General features: G+C 42.6%; 1 protein-coding gene across 1 annotated transcript in view; it reads left to right on the top strand.

Annotated features, from left to right (window-relative positions):
• The window catches only part of XIRP2 (xin actin binding repeat containing 2), a 164,312-nt gene extending 144,704 nt beyond the window's left edge, over nucleotides 1-19,608 (top strand). Inside the window, exons 8-10 of the mRNA XM_015422179.1 lie at nucleotides 2,154-11,547; nucleotides 16,392-16,525; nucleotides 19,532-19,608. Of these exons, the coding sequence (XP_015277665.1) occupies nucleotides 2,154-11,547; nucleotides 16,392-16,486 (9,489 nt within the window). The 3' untranslated portion in view covers nucleotides 16,487-16,525; nucleotides 19,532-19,608. The remainder of the gene's footprint in view (nucleotides 1-2,153; nucleotides 11,548-16,391; nucleotides 16,526-19,531) is intronic.
• Nucleotides 19,609-20,649: the final 1,041 nt, after the last annotated feature.

The following is a 20,649-nucleotide window of genomic DNA, read 5'->3' as shown; positions in this document are numbered from 1 at the left end:
AGGTCCAAAAAATTGCTGAAGTATACCTTATCGGTATTTTTTGGCTATGTTTTCAGCCAAGTACAACAGGAGTCTATTCTCAGCTATCTGGTATAGCCGATTCCAAAAAATCCCCAAAATATTCAGGATTATCCAGGAATGCTGGATAGCTGCAGTTAAAGTGCATTTAAAGGGCTCACAGTCCCTTTAAATGCCTTTGGAGTGAACTTGCAGCTTGGATCGTGATTCTGTGCTTCGCATCAGTCCTGTTCATTTATTTATTTATTTTATTAGATTTATATCCCGCCCACCCTAACAAAGGAGGCTCAGGGCGGCTTACATTAAAAGTTAAAACAGCTGACGTTGAGCTGACATTGCCTCAATTGCACTGGGTTCTGCTGGGCACTATAGACTGCACTGGTACTGCTGGGCTTGCAACTCCCCCCAGCCCCGGTTTGGATTCATTGTAGAGCTGACATTGCCATAGTGGTATCAGGTTTTGCTGGCTGGGCACTACATTGAACTGGTTCTGCTGGGCTTGCCACCCCCTTGCTTGGATAGTGATTCTGTGCTTGACATCAGTCCTGTTGAGCTGGCATTGCCACAGTGGCCCTGGGTTCTGCTGGGCACTCTGTGATTACACTGGTACTGCTGGGCACTCTGTCCATTGCACTGGTTCTGCTGGGCTTGCAAAAATGCCCCCCTTCAGTTTCTACTGCAGAGATTCTCTGGCACTTTGATTTTGTTCTGCTAGGCTTCTAGTATCCTTGCTTTTTTGCTATTTTTTCTTCCATTGGAAACAATGGAGGATAGGGGCACCTTCTTTGGGGGGCTATAGAATTGCACTTTTTGAAACTTGGGGGGTCTTCTGAGGAGAGGCACCAGAAGCTATGTGGCAAATTTGGGGCATCTACCTCAAATAACAAGCCCCAGACTCCCAGATAGCCCAGATAGATTCTCTATTGACTATAATGGTCCCCATAGGGTATAATGGAGCTGAAAGCATTCCTGAAAAATCCCAAATCTGAATACTGTACTGGTATTGGAATTCGGGAATATCAGGAATACCAATATTTTTCAGGTCCAATATACCCAAATCCGAAAAATACTGGGGGTTTTGTCTGTATGCACACCCATAGTTGCAATCACTCAGAATATCCATATTTCATGCAGTGACTTAGGTGACACTTGTAACGTCGTTTTATATCTGAATTCTGTGGCTATGTTTAGCAAGTGAATGATAACACAGTGCAATCCTGAGCAGTGTTATGCCCTTCTAAACCCACTCAAGTCAGTGGGCTTAGAAGGGTATAACTCTGTTTAGGATCGCCACTGTTATATTCCATTCCTTTGGGACTTCTATAGCACCCACAGAACAAACAATGGTTGCTGCTGAAGTGTCCTTTGATCTTTTGCAAACAGAATACAGTCTGCGGCCATGTTACGCTGAATTTTATTTGATGCCAAGAGTTCCTAGGATGATGATAGCACCTGATTGTTCTTCCTCTACTAAAGGCTTACTACTGGTAGCCATTGAGGCTGGGGCACTTGTGGCAGAGTTAGAAACAGATTCTACCACCTGTCACTGGGATCCTTCTGCGTTGTCCTATGAACTCTTGTGCCCGCATAGTGGCTCTTAAGATTGAGCTCCTTGTATATTAAAGATCTACATAACATAGATAAACTTTACTATTGTATTTCCTTAATTCTTCCTTCTTCTTTGACAAACATTTATATCTACAGCTTTTTTGAGGGGGGGTTTGTGTGTGTCTTTCAAATCTAGTTTTTTCCTGGCTGCATGCTCTGTATTCTGTTTCTAGTTCTTAGAAGAAAGTATAGTTTTTCTCCCAAAATCTTTGACTGTTACATCTGTTAATATGAGATAAAAAGTAAACAATGTCAAGATTATCTCGGAATGGAACGTGAATAAAATGCAGATAAACGATACACTACGAGTAAACTAGTTTATCACAGAAGCAACAGTTATGGATGTACTGCATCTGCTATAATTGTTAAATCACTCTGTTCCACCTAAGTTCTTTGGGGATAGAAGAGAGCCTTTGACTTCCTTTGACATTCTGTTGCTTAGCTATTTTTGTAGGACTGTGTCAACCATAGCAAAAATATCACTTGTAAATACATATATTTAAAATTACTAATTTTGTCCCCCAAAGATTGAAAATGAATACCAACAAATGGCCCAGCCATGGGCAGCCTTTACTACTTCTGCTGTTGAATCTGCTTCTGCAAATAGACAACAGGAAATATACATGGCAAGGAAAACTGACTATGCATCTGCAGCCTCAGCCACAACCTACAGCAACTCTTCTAAGTATGGGAGTTCAGAGGAGTTTCCTCCTCCACCCTCTCCAGACTTACTACAGGTTCCATCTGAAATGACAGAGTTTTCCCAGTCCCCTGAACCCTCTCCCTCTCCATCCAAGCACACCCTCCCCAAAGATTTGTATTCCAAGCAACGAAATCTCTATGAATTAAAACGTTTATACAAACACATTCATCCAGAATTGAGAAAGAATTTAGAAAAAGATTATTTCAATGATGTCTGTGAGATAGTGTCTAGTGACGCAGAAACCAGTAGCTCAGTAGCAGGAGATGTACGTCAAGCTAAGCACCTCTTTGAAAACACAGGAAGCAGTCCCCAGAAGTGCATGAGTCCCGAGAGAGAGTACTTGGAATGGGACGAAATCCTAAAAGGAGAAGTTCAGTCCATGAGGTGGATGTTTGAGAACCAGCCTTTAGATTCAATCAAAGATGAATCCCCTGACCCAAGCAATATCAAAAGCATCGCAGATCAAGAAATCATTGCAGGTGGAGATGTGAAATATACTACATGGATGTTTGAAACACAGCCCATAGATGCGCTGAGTGCACATTCCTCAAATAATACAGAAAGTGAAGACAAAATTCCTGAATTGGCTCGAGGAGATGTCCGCACAGCCACTTGGATGTTTGAAACTCAGCCTTTGGACTCCATGAATAAAATTCTTCAAGAGAAAGAACAAGAATCTGATGAATCTGCCACTGAGGAAATTGCTGGTGGAGATGTCAAAACAGTGAGGTATATGTTTGAAACACAGCATCTGGATAGACTCGGGCAGCTGTACTCAGTGGATGAAGCCAAGTTGCTCCAGCTGAGGTCTGAGCTAAAGGAGATTAAAGGTGATGTGAAGAGATGTATACGGCATTTTGAAACTCTGCCAATGTATGTTATTAGGAATGATTTGGGCCAAATGCTAGAGATTAAAACTGTTCATAGAGAAGAACTTGAGAGAGGGGATGTCAGAACGGTGCGCTGGATGTTTGAAACACATCCCATAGACATGATTAACAAAGACTCTCTGGAAATCAAAGTTGTCCGTGGAATCTCTATGGAGGAGAATGTCAAAGGTGAAGTAGGCAAGGCAAAATGGCTTTTTGAAACACAGCCTTTGGACACTATTAAAGAGGAGTCTGAAATATCTGTTGTGGAAAAAGAAGTCATTGTAGGTAGTGATGTCTGTGGCAAATGCTGGCTTTTTGAGACTCAGCCTCTTGATGCCTTAAAAGAAAGTGAAGATACAAATCCTTTACAGACTGAAGAAATAATAGGAGGGGATGTAAATACTACCAAACACTTGTTTGAAACATTGCCAATGGACATGCTAAAAGACAGCCCAGACATTGGAAAACTTCATAAAATGGCTGCCACTGAGGAAGAAAAAGGAGATGTGCAGCACCAGAAACTGATTTTTGAAACTAAACCTCTCGAACAGATTAGAGAAGAAAGAAAAGAATTCATAAGAACTGTGAAACTGGAGGAAATTGATAGGGGAAATGTGAGCAGCTGCAAACATGCATTTGAATCCTGTAAGTTAAGCAAACATGATGACAGGCACAAAATCCATGTTGAAGGTGTGACAAGAGGTGCAGTCAAATTAAACACAGCTGTTTTTGAAACTACTCCACTGTATGCAATACAGGACAGACTTGGGAAATATCATGAGGTGAAAACAATTCGACAAGAAGAAGTCTTAAGAGGGGATGTCAGAAACTGCCGGTGGCTCTTTGAGACCAGGCCCATAGACCAGTTTGATGAGAGTATTGAAAAAATTCAGATTATTAAAGGAATATCTTCCCAAGAAGTTCAGTCAGGCGATGTGAAGACAGCAAAATGGCTGTTTGAAACTCAGCCTCTTGACTCTATTAAATACTTTTCTAATGTGGAGGATGAAGAGAGCAAAGCTCAAATGGATTCCACTGAAATTGTCAAAGGGGATGTCAGAATGTGTAGGTGGCTATTTGAAACCCAGCCAATGGAATCCTTGTATGACAAAGAAGAGGCAGTGACTGATAATGAAGAGATACACAGAGGAGATGTCAAAAGCTGTACCTGGCTCTTTGAAACCCAGCCTCTCGATGCAATAGGGGAAGACTCAGAAAGAGTTGTGAAACTGCAGACAGCGAAGCAAGAAGAAATTCAGGGTAGTGATGTCCGCACTGCGTGTTTCCTTTTTGAGACAGAAAACCTAGAAAATATACAAGGAGAAGAGAGTGAGGAACTCAAGCGAGTAGTAGAAATTGATATCCAGCCTGGAGATGTCTCCACCATGAGGTATAAGTTTGAAAACCAAACATTAGACTCTATAAACTTCAGCACAGAAGAAGTATTGAACAAAATTAAGACTATCCAGCGTGAAGACATACAAAAAGGGAATGTTTTGCATTGCTGTTGGCTTTTTGAGAATCAGCCTATTGATGAAATAACAGAGAACCAAGAGGATAGGACAACAATTAAAACAGTTACAGATGTACAAGGTGGAAATGTGCAAAAGGGTTGTTTTATCTTTGAGACATTTTCTTTGGACCAGATTAAAGAGGAATCTTCTACAGACATAAGCACCAAGAAAACTGTGAGTGAAGAAGAAATAACAAAGGGAGATGTGAAAAACTACAGAATGCTCTTTGAGACCCAGCCACTTTATGCGATTCAGGACAAGGAAGGGTATTATCATGAGGTGACTACTGTTAAGAAGGAAGAAGTGATTCATGGGGATGTACGTGGAACTCGGTGGCTGTTTGAAACAAAACCCTTGGGATCAATAAACAAATCAGATAATGTGTACATTATAAAATCAGTCACCCAAGAGGATATCCAGAAAGGAGATGTTAATTCTGTTCGATATAGATTTGAAACACAACCATTGGATACCATTTCTGATGAGGAAAAATTCATCATCCCCACAGTGGACCATGTCCAAGGTGGTGATGTGAAGGCCAGCAAGAAGTTATTTGAGTCTGAAGAGACCAAAGAACAGTATGTAAGAACAGTGAGTGTTAGTGAAATACAAAAAGGCAATGTCAAAACATCAACTTGGTTATTTGAAACACATACCATAGACGAAATTAGAGGAGAGGGATCAGAGTATAAAGATGTTAAAACGGTAACAAAGGAAGAGGTAGAAGAAGGTGATGTTCAGCATGCCGTGTGGCTTTTCGAAAACCAGCCTTTACACTCCATTAAGGATACTGATGAAAATGATACAAGAGTAGCTACAGAAGAAATTCCACAGGTAGATGTAAAAACCACAACATGGCTTTTTGAAACAACGCCTTTCCACGAATTCAATGAAAGCAAAATAGAAAAGGAAGAAATCATAGGGAAAAGCGTGAAAGAGACTTTAAAGGAACTGCATTCTCACAAAGTGGTGGAGTCTCATGGAATTATCTTGGAGGCTGATGAAATTGGAGATGTCCGAATGACAAAGTATAAGCTGATGAATCAGGAGGCTCCTGAAATACAAAGGGAAGAGATTATTAGAGGAGATCTGGCCAACATCATGATGAACTTGCTGTCCAAAAGCAGCTCTGTTGAAAGGGAAACTAAAGTCAGTGAAGAAGAAAAAGGTAATGTGAATCTGACCAAAGAGCAGTTGCTGAATAGATCAACAGATGTTCACGTTGAAAAGGAAGAGGTGGTGAGAGGTGATATACAGCAAGCCATTAAAAACCTGTTTAGTAAGAGCAGCTCTGCAAAACGTGGAATTTTAATTCAAGAAAATGAGAGAGGTGATATTAACATGACAGTATATTCTCTCTTTCACAAAAAGGATAGCACTAAAATCCAGCAAGATGAAGTGATAGGTGGTGATGTGAGGCGCACAATTCACAACCTCCTGTCTTCCGCAGTGAATAATGAAATAACAGAAAGAGCTAAAATAGATGATTCAGAGAGAGGCAACGTTCAGTTTTTTACAACATGCATAGAAGCTGGGGCTCTGGATTATCTGAAGCAACTCCAGACAGGGGCAAATGAAACATTTACCAGTAGGAATCAAGAAGAGGAGGAGGAAATAATTGGTGGCGATGTTGAAGGCACAAAGCTATTACTTAAGAAAAAGAGGTCTGAGATTCAACGTACAGTTAACGAAACCGACATTATCCCTGGAGATGTGTGTAATGCAGTTAAAATCTTTATGACTGAGCCGCAAAATTCATCTTGTCATGTATGCAAAGAAGAAATTATAAAAGGTGATTTGAAGGCAGCGTTAAATTCCCTCAGTCAGGCCATAAATCAAACAACTGTCACAGAGAAGGAAGAAATTATAAAAGCTGACATCCTCACAATTCTGAAGTCTCTTGAAGAATCTGCTTGTCGACTGAAAGAGATGGAAAAACCTGATGTCATCCCTGGTGATATTAAGCGGGCTATTGAATCTCTGGAGAAAACAAGACAGACAAAAAATGAAGTCCTGAGAGAAGAAGTTGTCCGGGGTGACCTTGAGTCCACCTTATGGTCTTTAAGAGCAGCTCAGCAATCTTTCCAGGAGATAGGTAAAGAAGAAATAGTCAAAGGAGATACTCAAACGGCTACAGAGAGCTTACAAAGAGCATCTGCAGGAAGAAAAACAATCCAACATCAAGCAGGAATATGTGGAGATCTGGAAAAAAGCACGGAGATGCTCTTTGAGCCTTCTCAACAATTGGTCAAGAACCAGGTTAATGTGACTGAAAGGTTACAAAATCATATTAAATCCCACGAGGCACATCATCAAAGAATTGAAACTGAAAGCAAGAGCTTCCTCAGCAAAGACACCAAAGCAATCCATTTAGATCAGAAACGGAACACAAAGGCAGATGAGGCAGATAAGAAAAATGTGAAGGTCTTATCTAATTCCCAACACAAGGTCACTGAAAAAGCAGATAAATCTATGGGTAAAGTCAAAGTCCAGAACACTGTGAAAAAGGAAGCAAAGACTCGTAATGATCATGCTGTAGCTACTCAGTCTGCTTCTTGTCATACTGTTCGGAGGAATGAAAGAGGGGAGAAACTGGAGGCAAACAGAATACTGAGTAATGAAAGCACATCAAGAGTGGAACCGTCTATAAGACAAAGACCTGACACAACTGGTCAGAAAGAGATGAGAGAAAAAACAAAATTGTATGGCCACACTCATACGACCCATCACAGAGGTGCAGAGCAAGTGGTCAACATGTCAATGGGCATGATTTCCAAGGCGACTAGTCCTTTTCACAAGCAAGAGGTACAGCAAGAAAGAAAACAGTGTTCAAAAGAGGTTTGTGAAGAGAGAAAAACTAACATGAAAGCAAACCAAGCTGTGGTTTCCATGGCATCAGAACAGAATCTAAAAACCAATCAAAAAGTCAGAGCCACACAGGAAATACACAGCCAAGAAGCCGAAAGGAAGCAAAACTCAAATGTTATCGAGCAAAATGAGAAATCTATTGCAAGGCTTAGGGGAAAGGGGAAAGGGGATGTTGTTGACTACAACTTCAGAGGTCTGGTAAGAAATCCTCACAACCCAAACAAAAATGCTAGAAACCTGGACAGATCCGAAATCGATTCCCCACCTCCACCTCCACCCCCACCTTCACCACCACCCTCCGTGACTTCATCTGAAGCCGACCTTCCTCTGCCGCCACCTCCTCCTCTAACACATTTAATGATGGCTTCGGATAGACAAAGCTTTCCTTCCCCACCACCACCCATAGGACAGGCCAAAACAGATGCTGACCATTTCCCTCCTCCACCACCCTCAGTAGAAGACAAATCTGAAAGTGAATCTGTGTCTTCTTTGCCTCCTCCACCTCTTCCTCAGCCGTCTGTGATTCCTCAGCCAAAACAAAAGAGAGAACACTTCTTCAAGCACCTAGACAAAACACTGCAGCAGTCCATTCAAGCTCATGCCAGCATTAGACCCAGTAGGGTCCCATCCATTAAGAAGCCTCCACAGAAAGACTTGACAAAACAATTAGAAGAACATCAGCTTGAAATGCCTCACAAAATTGAGCCTGAGGTTCAGATATGCAAAGGAAGGGATGTGACAAAAACCATGGAAGAAAGCACAGAAAGGACCACGGTGACTAATGTTGTTAGTCATGGACAGAAAGAGCAAAGAGTCTGCACAAGAACAGAAGAGGTTAGAAGGCCTTCCTCAGTCACAGATGGTATCAAGCCAGAGACCTCATCAATTAAGAAAAGTAGTCAGTTTCCACCTGTAAGATCTCCTTCCCTCCCACCAGAGACAACACAAGGGAAGCCTAAGCCATATGTACGAAAATTTAGAACCCCTTTAATGATTGCAGAAGAGAAATTCAGGCAACAAAGGGAGGCGATGGAGAAGAAGCAAGCGCAAGAGTCTTGTCAACTGACTGTGAGAAGGAACAGTGAAACTTCTGTAAGTTCAGTTCAGATAGAGTCAGTAGCATCTCTGTTGGAACCCAAACCCTCTGAGCAGTACCAGTCCCCAGTACAAGACCCATTGACCTCTGCAGCTCCAGAAAGGACTATGCCTGCTGAGCCCAAAGGTCCGGCCAAGCCACAAGATGTGGTCCCATGTGATCATGAGCCACAACCCACTTCACAGATAGCCACCACCCGACAGTCTCAAAGCATCCTAAAAACCTCAACAGATGAGCAGATTAGAAACAAGGCTACATGTAATGTGCAAAGTCTTACACAATATAAAGTATCTTCTGAGAAGGTGCACACCCATAAGGAACAGGCTGTGTGCAAGACAGAGCAACGTGAGGATGAGGCGTGTCTGCATATGTCCAAAAACAAAATGACATCCCCTACTTTCAAAATCAGAACCATCCAGCTTCCCGCTTTGGATCAACAATTTGGTGAAACGCACAAGGACTCCCTGATGCACAGGGCGCGAGAGGAGCATAGCAGCCAAGCTGTTCTCAAACAACGTATTCAAGAAAAACAGAAAGAAAACAGAACCAGTTCTATTAGCAAAAAAGAAAGCGTTGGGAAGGCAAACAGTCGGGGGCAGGTTGATGAGAAGGTGCAGCTGGAAAAACCACTTTTGAAATACACCGAAGACAGGCACAAAGTAACAGGCAAAGAGTCCAGTGAAGTGAAACAAAGGTTAGTTCAAAGGAAAGAAATGGGGAAAGAAGAAATTAAACAACAGAGTGTCTCTCAGGCTCTGGAAGGAAAGCAGAGCCAAGTAATTACTTTCCCTAAAGAAGAGAAAATAATAATTCAACAAAAACAAGAGGAAGTGAGCAATAAATCAGAAAAAACAGTCAAGCAAAAGGTAATTGACATGCATGAGGGCTCACAGACTTCTCAACAAGAGAGAAACTTGAGTCTGGAAGCAAAATACTTGTCCCAGGAAACCAGGAGTCTGCAAGGGAAGGAGTGGGCTGGAGAAAAGGCCCAGCAACTGAAAAAGGGCCTTCTTAAGACTGCAGAACCAAAACAAGAGGTTGCCCAGAAAAAGACAACACTGTCTAATTCCTTAAAAAGAATACCACAGAGTCATGAGAAAAGCCCAACAGATATATTAGAGTTCTTGAGGAAACGTGAGGAGGTACAGCAGGTCCTGTCCAGAGTGAAGCAGTTTGAAACAGAGCCCAATAAAAATGGGCTCCAAACCTTCCAGGTGTTCTTAAGTGGTATTCCAGAGTGGCTGGTCGAAGAAGAGATGAAACAAAAGTTAACTTCTATTGCACAGGAGAATAATATTGACAAGATGAAGGAAGAGCTATCAGTGATTAAAGGCCAGGGTGCCCAAATCCTTCAGTGGTGTGAAGATGCAATCCAAACAGCCATGAGGTCCACAAAAACCATGAAATCTAGACAAGACTCCCTTAATGTCAGAGGATCATCACAAAATATAGCTAAACTGAGCATCGGCGCTAGTAAAAAAGAGTCTCAGGTGACTAAAGAGGTGATCACAGATGCAGCAGCACATCAGGAAGTAAAACATATCAATGCACACAGGCACACAGAAAACAGAACTGTTTCTTCACCATCGCTGAGGACACGGGCACCCTCCCCTACTTACATCACGATTGAATCAAGGCGTATTGAATCTCCCCTCAGGGAGCCTTTGTCTCCTGCCCAAAGGGAAACTACTCCAGTCCCACCTTCTCCACCTCCTAGGTCTACCACACCAACATCTAAATACCAACAACCAGCCACTTCCCCCTCTCCCTCTCCACCAAGAAGCCGTTCAGAACAACTTGCCAAGCTTAGAGACGCCACTGTGAAACTGTCCCAAGGAGCAACCCCAAACAGATCAGTGACCCCAGTTTCCATTATGGAAAAAAGATCAGAGATTGTGAAATCTCCTGCAACTCTCCGTCGACAAATCAAGCTCGATTCGCGGCAATCTGATAGTTCGTCTTCAAAAGTGTTGCCTGTAAAAGAATCACAAATAACTGCTGGTACAGTGAAGAAAAGTACAGAAATGCACGAAGAACTGGAAACAAACAAGACATTTTTCAGCAAAAAGACAGGATACATTCCAGAAGGCTTAGAGCCACAAAGAGAAAATGCGGACTCTGTTTCTGTTGCTCAAAAATCTGAAGCTCCTAAGGTTGATCCCAAAGGACTTGTGCATAAGTTTCAAGCATCTGAGCAGACGATTCACACAGGAAGAGAATCAGACGTGTCTGAAAGACCAGGCCATGAGAGTGAGGATAAAATAGATGTGCTGTTAGAAGATTTTGATAAGCCAGTAGCAGAGGTGAAATCAAAGAAAAAATGTGTCACAAATGGTGTGATTAGTGGCAAAATCAGGGAAGAAAGGCACAGGTTTAGAAAGGATGAAATAGGCCAAACTTCTCATGAAAGGGAAAAGCAAAAAGAAGGTTTCCAAAAGACTCCAGGCAAGCAGCAGAGAGAACCAAAGGAAAATAAATCTTACAAGCAAAGACAGTGTGCAGTGAAAGAGCGCTCCTTTGAGCCCATGGCGCGCTTTGATGCCAACTCTCACGGTGAATGCTCTGCTGGCATGGAGACATTAGAGAACAGTGTGGTTGAATCCAGGACCACCACCTCCAGATCACAAAGCGCAGATGGGCTGCAGTCTGGATTTGGCTTCAAACGTGCGCCTCCAACGTACGAGGATGTAATCTCTGGACACATCCTGGATATCTCTGCGGCAGAATCACCCGAAGAACTGCTGAAGAATTTCCAAAAGACTTGGCAAGAAAGTGAGAGGGTGTTTAAAAGCCTGGGCTACACAGTCTCTGATGCCGCGGAAAGAGAAGTGAGAAGTAGCTTCCACGAGGAAGCAGAGTTTATCAGTGGTAAATAAGCCTGCACGGTGTGGAGAAAGGGTGTGTTGTTTTAACAGCTTTTGAACAGTCTGACACAACGGCAATAGAATTTTTTTGCACAGCTAATACATAATCGAAAGAGGGTGACATGATGTAACTGCAACTAACTTACCTTCACTTGTGCTTTGCCCCCTTTCTCTCTCTCTCTCTCTCTCTCTCTCTCTCTCTCTCTCTCTCTCTCTCTCTCAGAAACCTTTGCTCCTTTCTTTTCTAAAGCCATGCATCTTAATATGCGCCGAACGTGTGACTAACTAATACTGTGGCTTTGTCTGACAAAGGTAAATGCTATATTTGAGTCATAACTCTTCACAAAATGTGGTTTGTTGTTTCCTTCGGCTTGGAATTGAGTGTTGATGTGTTTTTACATAACTTAATTGCATCCAGACCTTTGGGTTCAGGTGCTATATAAGACATGGTGGGCTGGGCCCAATTAATTGCAAACCGAATGATTTCATGGAATGGTGCTTTCTTTCTTTCTTCCTACAGCCTCCTTTGTGCTCCTGAAAAGCTGCTTACTGGGGAGCTGAAGGGTCTTTTAGGAATACTGTGGGGTGGGTGCATGGGGGATGAGGCAAGAAGAGGGAAATTGGGTGGGGGGAAATCACTCCCAAATACTTCCCCTGTGCCTCATCCCACTCTTGTTCCCAGGGGTTCCCCAGAGTAGCTTAGGCGGCACAAGGGGACTGCAGCAGGAAGGGAGAAGATGGGGAGATCTGTTCCATGAACTCATTCTGTTCATCCTTCGTTGAGTCCACCTCAGTGCCATCTTGTGCAGCTCCTATTCATTTCAAAGGGACTTGGGCAGGGCAGCTTTTGAGCAGATGGTGACCTTAGTAAGAACATGAACAGTGCAATCCTAAGCAGATTTATACTCTTCTGAGCTTATTGACCTCCATGTAACTATTTAAGGTTGCACTGCTGGAATATCATGATGCAAATTTGCCATAAAACCTGGGGCTAATTATGGGGTGTGTATAGTTTCAAAAATGATTATTCCATCCTATGACCTGATAAATGATAGTTTGTGCCAAGAACTGACTAAAAGGGGGGGGGACCTATTATTACATTACAAACAAAGTTTTCATTCACATGTTGCAAGGAGAGACTGGAAACACTACAGGCCTTGAAGGTATTAGGAAAAAGCGGGAAGGAAGTTTATGAGTATAGCAAAAGAGGTAATAAGAGAATGCCTGGATTTCAAAACCCTCTGCTCAAGACTTAAGTATAAAACCAAAATAACTTCTTTTCCCCCTTGCTTATTCAATTCCCTTCTTTCAGTATGCTTATTTTTTTTGCCATGCTGCTTGAAATACAATAACTCAAATACACACCAAAAAGCTAAGTTTAATATTAAAAATCAGCTACGCTGCAGAAGGAAGAGGAAATGGTACCCAGCTGCAGTGCCGTGCCCACATGCTGTTTGCGTGCCATTCCTGTTTATTCAATTAATTAATTTAGAACATTTGATTGTCTCCTCTCTAAATACTTGCTCAAGAAGGGTAGCAAAAAGAAAGAAAGCAAAACATGCAAATTAAAACAGTAAACAGTTCAGTAAAACCAGTCTTGGAGCAGTAAAACCATCTGCCTGTCAAAAACCAGAAGACAATAAAACCATCAGCATTATTTTTTTTAAAAAGTAGGAGTACAAAGGCAAGTTGTAAAATATCAAGAGGTAGGAAATCCAGGCCAGCATCATCAAAATAAGACTGCTAAAAGACAGGATCAAATTTCAATCAAAAGCCTAGATAAACAGACATGTTTTTAACTGATGCCTAAACAGAAGGTAAGATAGGTGCCTAGAGAAGCCCCAAGAGAAGGGTACTCTGCTGGGGTTGCCAACCTCCTCACGGGGCCTGGAGATCTCCTGGTATTACAATTGCTCTCCAGACTAAGGAGATCAGAACCTTCCCTTTAAATTGTTGGGGGGGGGGGATGTGAGCCGCGCGTGCCTGCCCTGCAGTTTGCCACTTTCAGGGCAGAAGCAGGTGGCCCCTGCTTGAAAAGAGTGGGTGCAGCGAATTCATGGCTTGTGGGGCAGGTACGCATAGCCCCTGTTTGAAAAGAGGGCACACCATGGTGCCTGCCCTGCAAACCACAAATTCTCAGCTGACGGGGCAGTTCTTCTGATTCACTGTTTGGCCCTCTCCTGTGATATGCTGTGACCAAGAGACATAGGAAATGAAAAGAGTATATAGTGGCACCAGTCCATAAGGCCGAAAGACAGAAGGTTCTTAGAAGCAATTTTTGGCCTGTAGTCAGCAACTGCAACAGAAGTAGCATATAAACTAAGTGTTTCTGCTATCTGGAATTCAACAACTAACTAATATAAAAAAGGCATCAACTAGGCTTAGGGTACATCACTTTTTTCCCCTTCATTTATTTAGATATGCTCATCCCTCTTCTTTGCAACATGAAGCGGCTCAAAAATTAACAAAACATATCCACATCCAGTGAAATCGAAATTAAAGTCCACAAGTCAATAGACAATAGCACCATTTCAAAATTCATGACATAAATCCAGACCAAGAATTACTCCAGAAGTCACCCTCGCTTAACTTCTTCCTTGGCTTCATAGATCGGAGCAATTGCACAATTTCTCATCAAGAAGACAATATCCATATTGTCATTAATATCTGATGAAGGGAGTTTTGACTCTCATAACCCCCCCCCCTTCTTGGTCTCTAAGGTGTTAACTGGAATCTAGTTGTTCTACTGCATACCAACATGGCTACCATCTGTTAAGTCCAGAAAGTAATTCACTATCAGACACATATGAATTGGGCATTACAAGCCTAAGGCCTGTTGAATAGTGGTACTTTTCATAACTCCCAAATGGTTATGATAGGGTTGCCAAGTCCATCTTCCACCCCCAGCGGGGGACTTTGGGGGCGTTCCTGGAGGGGTCAAGGCATCCCTGACGTGATGACATCATGTTGGGGACGTCTGCGCCCCGCCCGTGCGCCAGATCTCCAGAAACAGCAGTTCCCTGCACTTAAAGGAGCCGGCGTTTCCCCTTTAAGAGCAGCCGCGTTTCCCTTTTAAGAGCACAAAGCTTGCGGAGATCAGGCTTGGGAAGAAACACGGGTTCCACCAGGGCTCTAGTCGGGGGGGAGCTCTCAGGTACGGAGCTCCGGAAGAGAACCTCTAGGGGGCGGGGCGGTCACGTGGTGAAGCCCCGCCCCTTCTTTACCCCGCCCTCTGCTTCGATCCTCATTCCGTTTGGGAATGAGGATGAAGCAGGAGGGTAAGTAGCCGGGCCTTCTGACACACTTCCGGTGATGTCAGGGGGTGTGGCCTTCTGTCACTTCCGGTGATGTCAGGGGGCGTGGCATATGCAAATGAGTTATGCTAATGAGTTATGTTAATGAGCTCCGGCAGCTCTTTTTCTACAACAAGACCCCTGGGTTCCACACACTTAAAGGGAGAGAGATGGGTGCCTGTGGGTGTTGGGGGTGGGGCAAACCGGGGGGGTTGGCAACCCTAGGTTATTACTTGCTGTCCTCCATGATCCAGCCTTAAAGCTTGATAGGCTGGAGGGAAGAGCACGTAAAACAGGAACAAGAAGAATTGGGGAAAGGGAGGAAAAGCAATCGAAACAAATAGAGTCTTCAGGATCGTAACAGCATGAGAGGCAACAGCTACTCAAAAAGTCTGTAAGCTTTTGGACTCCCCTGATACAGTGTCAAGTAGATTGGTTATTGACAAAATATTAATAAACTGTGGACTGCATTAATGAGAGATATGATGGACTTGGCATATTAGGGATGAACAATAGCCAGTCATCCACCCAAAGGATCAACATGTGAAAAGCACATCTGATTCACCAAAGTAAATAATGTAAAAAGTCTCTATTATTGATCAACACTGCTGATTCAGTCCTTTTCAAAAATGTACGTTCTTCTGCCTGTATAAAAATCCCAATGTAGTAAAAGAATGGAAGCTGGAGTAGTTCTGTTGTAGCAAGAAATGGGGAACGTAGGCACCACTCTACCCTGTCCCCTATTAAAAGATGTGCGTAGAAGCTAAAGATTTTTTAAAATTTATGTTATTTATAGTCCCCCTTTCCAACAGAAGTTTCCAACCTTCCACTTCACACATTAGGGTGGAGGCCCAGGGCTATTTTTGGGCAGGAAACCACAGGAACGAAGTTCCGGCTGGCTCCTGAGTTGGCCATGCCCAGCAGGAACTTCATTAGCATAATAGGCCACACCCAATAGCAGAAACTCATTAGGATTGGCTACATTAGGGGTGTGTGGCCTAACATGCAAAGGAGTTCCTGCTACAAAAAAAGCCCTGGAACCGTTTTGACAACAAACAAGGTAAACAGAATAAGAAGGGAAAGGTGGGTGTGGCTGGATGACCACACTTCTGGTAACATGGGGGTGTGGCCTAATGTGCTAATGAGCAGTGCTGTCAGGGTGTGGCCTAATATGCTAATGGATTTTGCTGTTGGGTGTGGCCTATTATGCTAATGAGTTCCTGCTGGGCTTTTTCTACAAAAAGAGCCCTGGGAGGCCCCAGCACAAAGGAAATGCAAGTCACTTCCAGTTCCTCTTTCCCCCTCTCTTCCTGTCTGAACATTAATTTGTGGTTCGCATCTTCAAAGTAAATATATGATTTTAGTCCAAGGGGTAGGTTTCATTGCAGCATGGATCTCATTTGACTCTATAAACTGGAGGCTTAGGTGTTAATTGTTTGTGAGCCAAGTATTTCAGTTTGCATTGTGGTGATGAAACAGTCTGTGCACAGCCTGAGGAAAAAAATAAAATGAATAATAACATATGGCACTGAGACCCTGTCTCATTTATTTCTAGAAACTGCACGTTCAGGGAAAGGAAACCTGCCTACTTTGTCAAAAGAGAGTTTATCCAATGGAGTGTCTGGTTGCCGACAAACAGACCTTTCATAAATCATGCTTTCGGTGTCACCATTGTGGCAGTAAATTAAGGTAAGACGAAGTGAACAATTAAAGCTTTGACATGCAAATAGTATCATAACTGGCATCCACTTTCCTGTGAGTGATGTGTTCGAAGATCAAAACTCAACACACCTGGTTTTCCAGCTTGGTTCTGTTGTGGAACTGACCAGTTCAACAGGTCACTTATGTTTGGTCTGGACATCTCCCTCCAGTGAGGGGTGGGGAGTTGGTTCTGTGTATTTTAAAAACGATTAGTTTTTAATGCAAGTTGTGATATAAATCTTATAGCTAGAGTTTTTTTAAAAGGCAGAAATGATGGGGGGGTTTCCCCCTTGAAAGAACTTTTTTGCCTTGTATGATGTTTGCAAAATAAGTCTATTTGGGCACTAAGTATGCCCAGTAATCTGTGGGAACAGTAAAAGTGCCTATAGCTGAACAGTGAAGAAAATGTGCTGTAGGGGTGGGGGGGGGAGCCTTGACCCTAGGCAGAGAGAGACAGCATGGTTACAGTGGTTATGAGTGGCTGACTCTAATCTGGAGAACCAGGTTTGATTCCCCCACTGCTCCACATGAAACCTGCTGGATGACCTTGGACCAGTCAAAGTTCTCTCCGAACTCTCTCAGCCCCACTTACTTCACAAGGTGCCTGTTATGGGGAGAGGAAGGGAAGGCCACTTTGGGGCTCCTTTAAAGAAAAGTGGGGTATAAAAACCTAGTCTTCTTCTTCTAAAATCTCCCTCCCTCCAGACAATTGTCAAATTGATTCTTGGCTCCCAAGTTATGTGATACTATGGTTTTAAACTAACTATAGTTCATACGTGATCATCTGAACACAGACCACTCTACTACCTGTGTTTAGTTAACATCAAAGCAGGATCTGAAACTATGGCTTGGTCTGTTAACCACTGTTAGTCTTAATTATGGTGACTTGTGACATATGAATGTGTCCAACCTAACTTTATATTGGCTTATTCCTTGGTGCTAACCTTGCCACACCGCAGACCAGCTACTCTGCAGGTGAGAGGAAGAAAGAGTGGGGGCAATGAAATCAGTGTTTGTCAAGGCAAACCAGAATTTGAATGATTTCTGCAAACCAAATCCTAGTTTCACAAACTACCCGTAGTTAAACTGTGGTCTCGTGCCTTTGGAACTGAGCTTGATAAGCAACAAGAATATTAAAACGGAAAGGAAGCTTTGTAGAAATATAGCTTCTTAGAGCACTCTTCTTTCTTGCTTATGCTTAGCAAGAAATTAACTGCATCTGAATCTTCATGTGGAAGTGCCAGAACTAGACTTAAAAGTGGGACCTGCACCTGCTTTCCACGATTCCAGAATAATGTGTGAGGGATGGGGAGGTATATGTGCACTGAGGGGGGGGGGAGGATATACGAGGTACCAGATTATAGGTCAGCCTACCCTTTCCAAGTTACTATAAGAGTGTTAGAAAATTAGATAGCCTGTCCTGATTTAAATGAGCTTAACTTTGACTGGACTGCACTCAATAGTGACCCAGTCTAGCTTTAACCTCTAAGAACTTTTGTTTTGTTTTTTGCTTTAAAGTGCCCAAGAGAGAGAAAAATCCTCTTTGACCTTGTCCTGTTTCATATAGGAAACATTTAATCTAGGGATGCGGCCCATGGGCCACAGCTGCCCCACTAAGGGCACTTATCCAATTAATTCCAATTAATATTAATAGTAATTTAATCAATTAGTACTAATAAAATTAGTCCCTTGCATTTAGATGATTTATGGTACATGTGGCCCAATCAAGTTACATTTATGCGTAGCAAATGAGTCTGACAGCTCTAATCCAGTCCATCTAATTTGGGACTTTTCTCCCACAAGAAAGTTGTAGATGACACCTGACCCTGAGTGAAGTTATAAACCAAGCCTTAAAAATGAAAATTATTTATTCTGCTGGGTGATACATAGGGATGGGCATGAACCAGCTCACAAACTGAATTTTGTGACAAATTTTGGCTGGTTCATGCTTCATGAGGTCAAGTTTGTGGCAGATCACCCGGCATGAATTTTCAACACACTTTCAAGCTATTCTTGGAGGTTTGTGCCAGTTTGTGAGCAGAGACTTTCCCAGATAGACTGTTTCCACTTGATCAAAATGTTTACAGAACTTCAAAGCAACAGCTTGGAGGGCATGTACAGGAGCATCTGGGGGAGGTCCCCTGCGATTTTGATGTCTCTAGCTAGCACAGGATCCATTCTATACACTCCTGGACCTTGGTCATTTTGACAAAATATATAGAATGGATCATGTGCAAGCTAGAGACAGCAAACTCGCAGCAGACCTCTCCAGGATGCTCCAGGTTTGGTGTCTCTAGCTTGCACAGGATCTGTTCTATACACTCCTCAACCTCCTGAACATGTGCCTGTCAAAATGACTGCCTGACAGAAGTCATTTTGACAGGCACAAGTTCAGGAGGTTCAGGAGTATATAGAATGGATCCTGTGCAAGCTAGAGACACCAAACTCACAGAGGCTCTCCAGCTGATTCTTCTCAACCTGCCAACCACGTTTGGTGAGGATTGGATTTATGGGGCCTGAGTTATGCCCCCCTGAATGTGCCCCCCAAGAAAGTATTTTCTGGGGAAATGACAGGTGGTCAGACCCCAGAAAGTACTTTCCTGGGGGCACCTTCTTACTCAAACCCCATAAATCCAATCCTCACCAAACTCGGAGGGAAGGTAGAGGAGAGTCAGCCAGAGATCCTGTGTGCGTTTGGTGTCTCTAGATACTGGAGGGGCTGTTCTACCACCTCACAAACTGGCTAAAATTTGTGATGCTCTGTGGTTCGTGAACAGGTCATGTCATGAACCACAAACCGAACCCCATTTTCCTGGTTCGTTCCCATTGCTAGTGATAGATTATTATTTTTTTCTTTTCTGAAGTGGTATGAGTCAAGACTACATTTATAGATGCTGTTATTTATAGCTACTTAAAATGTCAACTAAAATAAAATATTTTTGGAGCATTTATGATAGATAGATGCCATAAAGCATTTTCTCTTTGATTTGACAGCTTGGGTAATTATGCTTCTCTCCATGGAAAAATATACTGTAAACCCCATTTTAAGCAACTTTTCAAATCCAGAGGAAATTATGATGAAGGTTTTGGACACAAGCAACATAAAGAATTATGGATTTCCAAAAACCAAAAAGGTTCTGTTGGTTCTGTTCATGCTAAAGAAGTTAATCCCAAGGGGGCGAAACCCACTGATCGAATGTTGCATTCCAGCAGTCAGGAAGTCCATTGTGAAACTTTGGGAGACAATTTAAAACAGAATACAGAGAGAGGCAAGTTAAGCATTACATGGCCTCCTTCCATAGAAACACCAAGAAAATCATTTTCTATAGAGGAGGAAGTTAAAATGAATAAACCAAAATGGCCACCAGAGGTTTCTGAACAAGAGACCGCTGGAACACAAACCAACCCTCTGACAGGTCTTAGAAATCAGCCTCAGCTCTCAAACGGAAATAACCTTTGGGAGAGCAAGGAGGAAAAGAAAGATGAAGTCACTGATTTGCAATCAAATGACCAGTCATCTCCCATGTATGCCTCCAAAGAGGAGGAACTTGTAAATAATAGCAGGGCAAAGACTTGTGAAGCAGATACCAAAGGAAAAAATGGTCAAAAAGAATCTGTGCGAAGGAAAAAGAGTGAAAATGAAGTATCCAAAAAGAGGGAGAAGGGTGGAAAGAATGTAAAAGAATGTGATAATGTGGCTGTGCAGAATGCTGAAAAGCAGAGAGATGGAAAACTTAATGAAGCCAACGACACAGAGGTTTTACAGGTTACTAACACTGACGATGAATCCATATTGCAGGGTAGTAATAAAGGCAGCCTCTTCAACAGCAACAACAACAATAGTAATAATTACTGTCAAACGCCTTTTCCCCATCAAGACATTTATTGGCTGGAAGAATATACTGAAGATATGCACTATCCGTTAACAGAATCAAATCATAAAAAGAGCCCTGCCCTGGAATCTGCATTAGAAAGACAAGTTGTAAATTTAGAACTTCTCAGTATAACTGACTATGAAGCAGGTTATTCCACAGAGGCCTTAAATCTTGCAGTTGATGAAGAAAGTATCAAAAGGAAAGGTATCATTACCTCCGATAGTCATAATAAAGATA

This window comes from Gekko japonicus, unplaced genomic scaffold (genome assembly GCF_001447785.1).
Source record: "Gekko japonicus isolate JY-2015 unplaced genomic scaffold, Gekko_japonicus_V1.1 scaffold375, whole genome shotgun sequence".
In the NCBI taxonomy this organism is placed as follows: domain Eukaryota; kingdom Metazoa; phylum Chordata; class Lepidosauria; order Squamata; family Gekkonidae; genus Gekko; species Gekko japonicus.
Note: the sequence above shows the minus strand (reverse complement) of the source record. Positions and strands in the feature narration are given on the sequence as shown.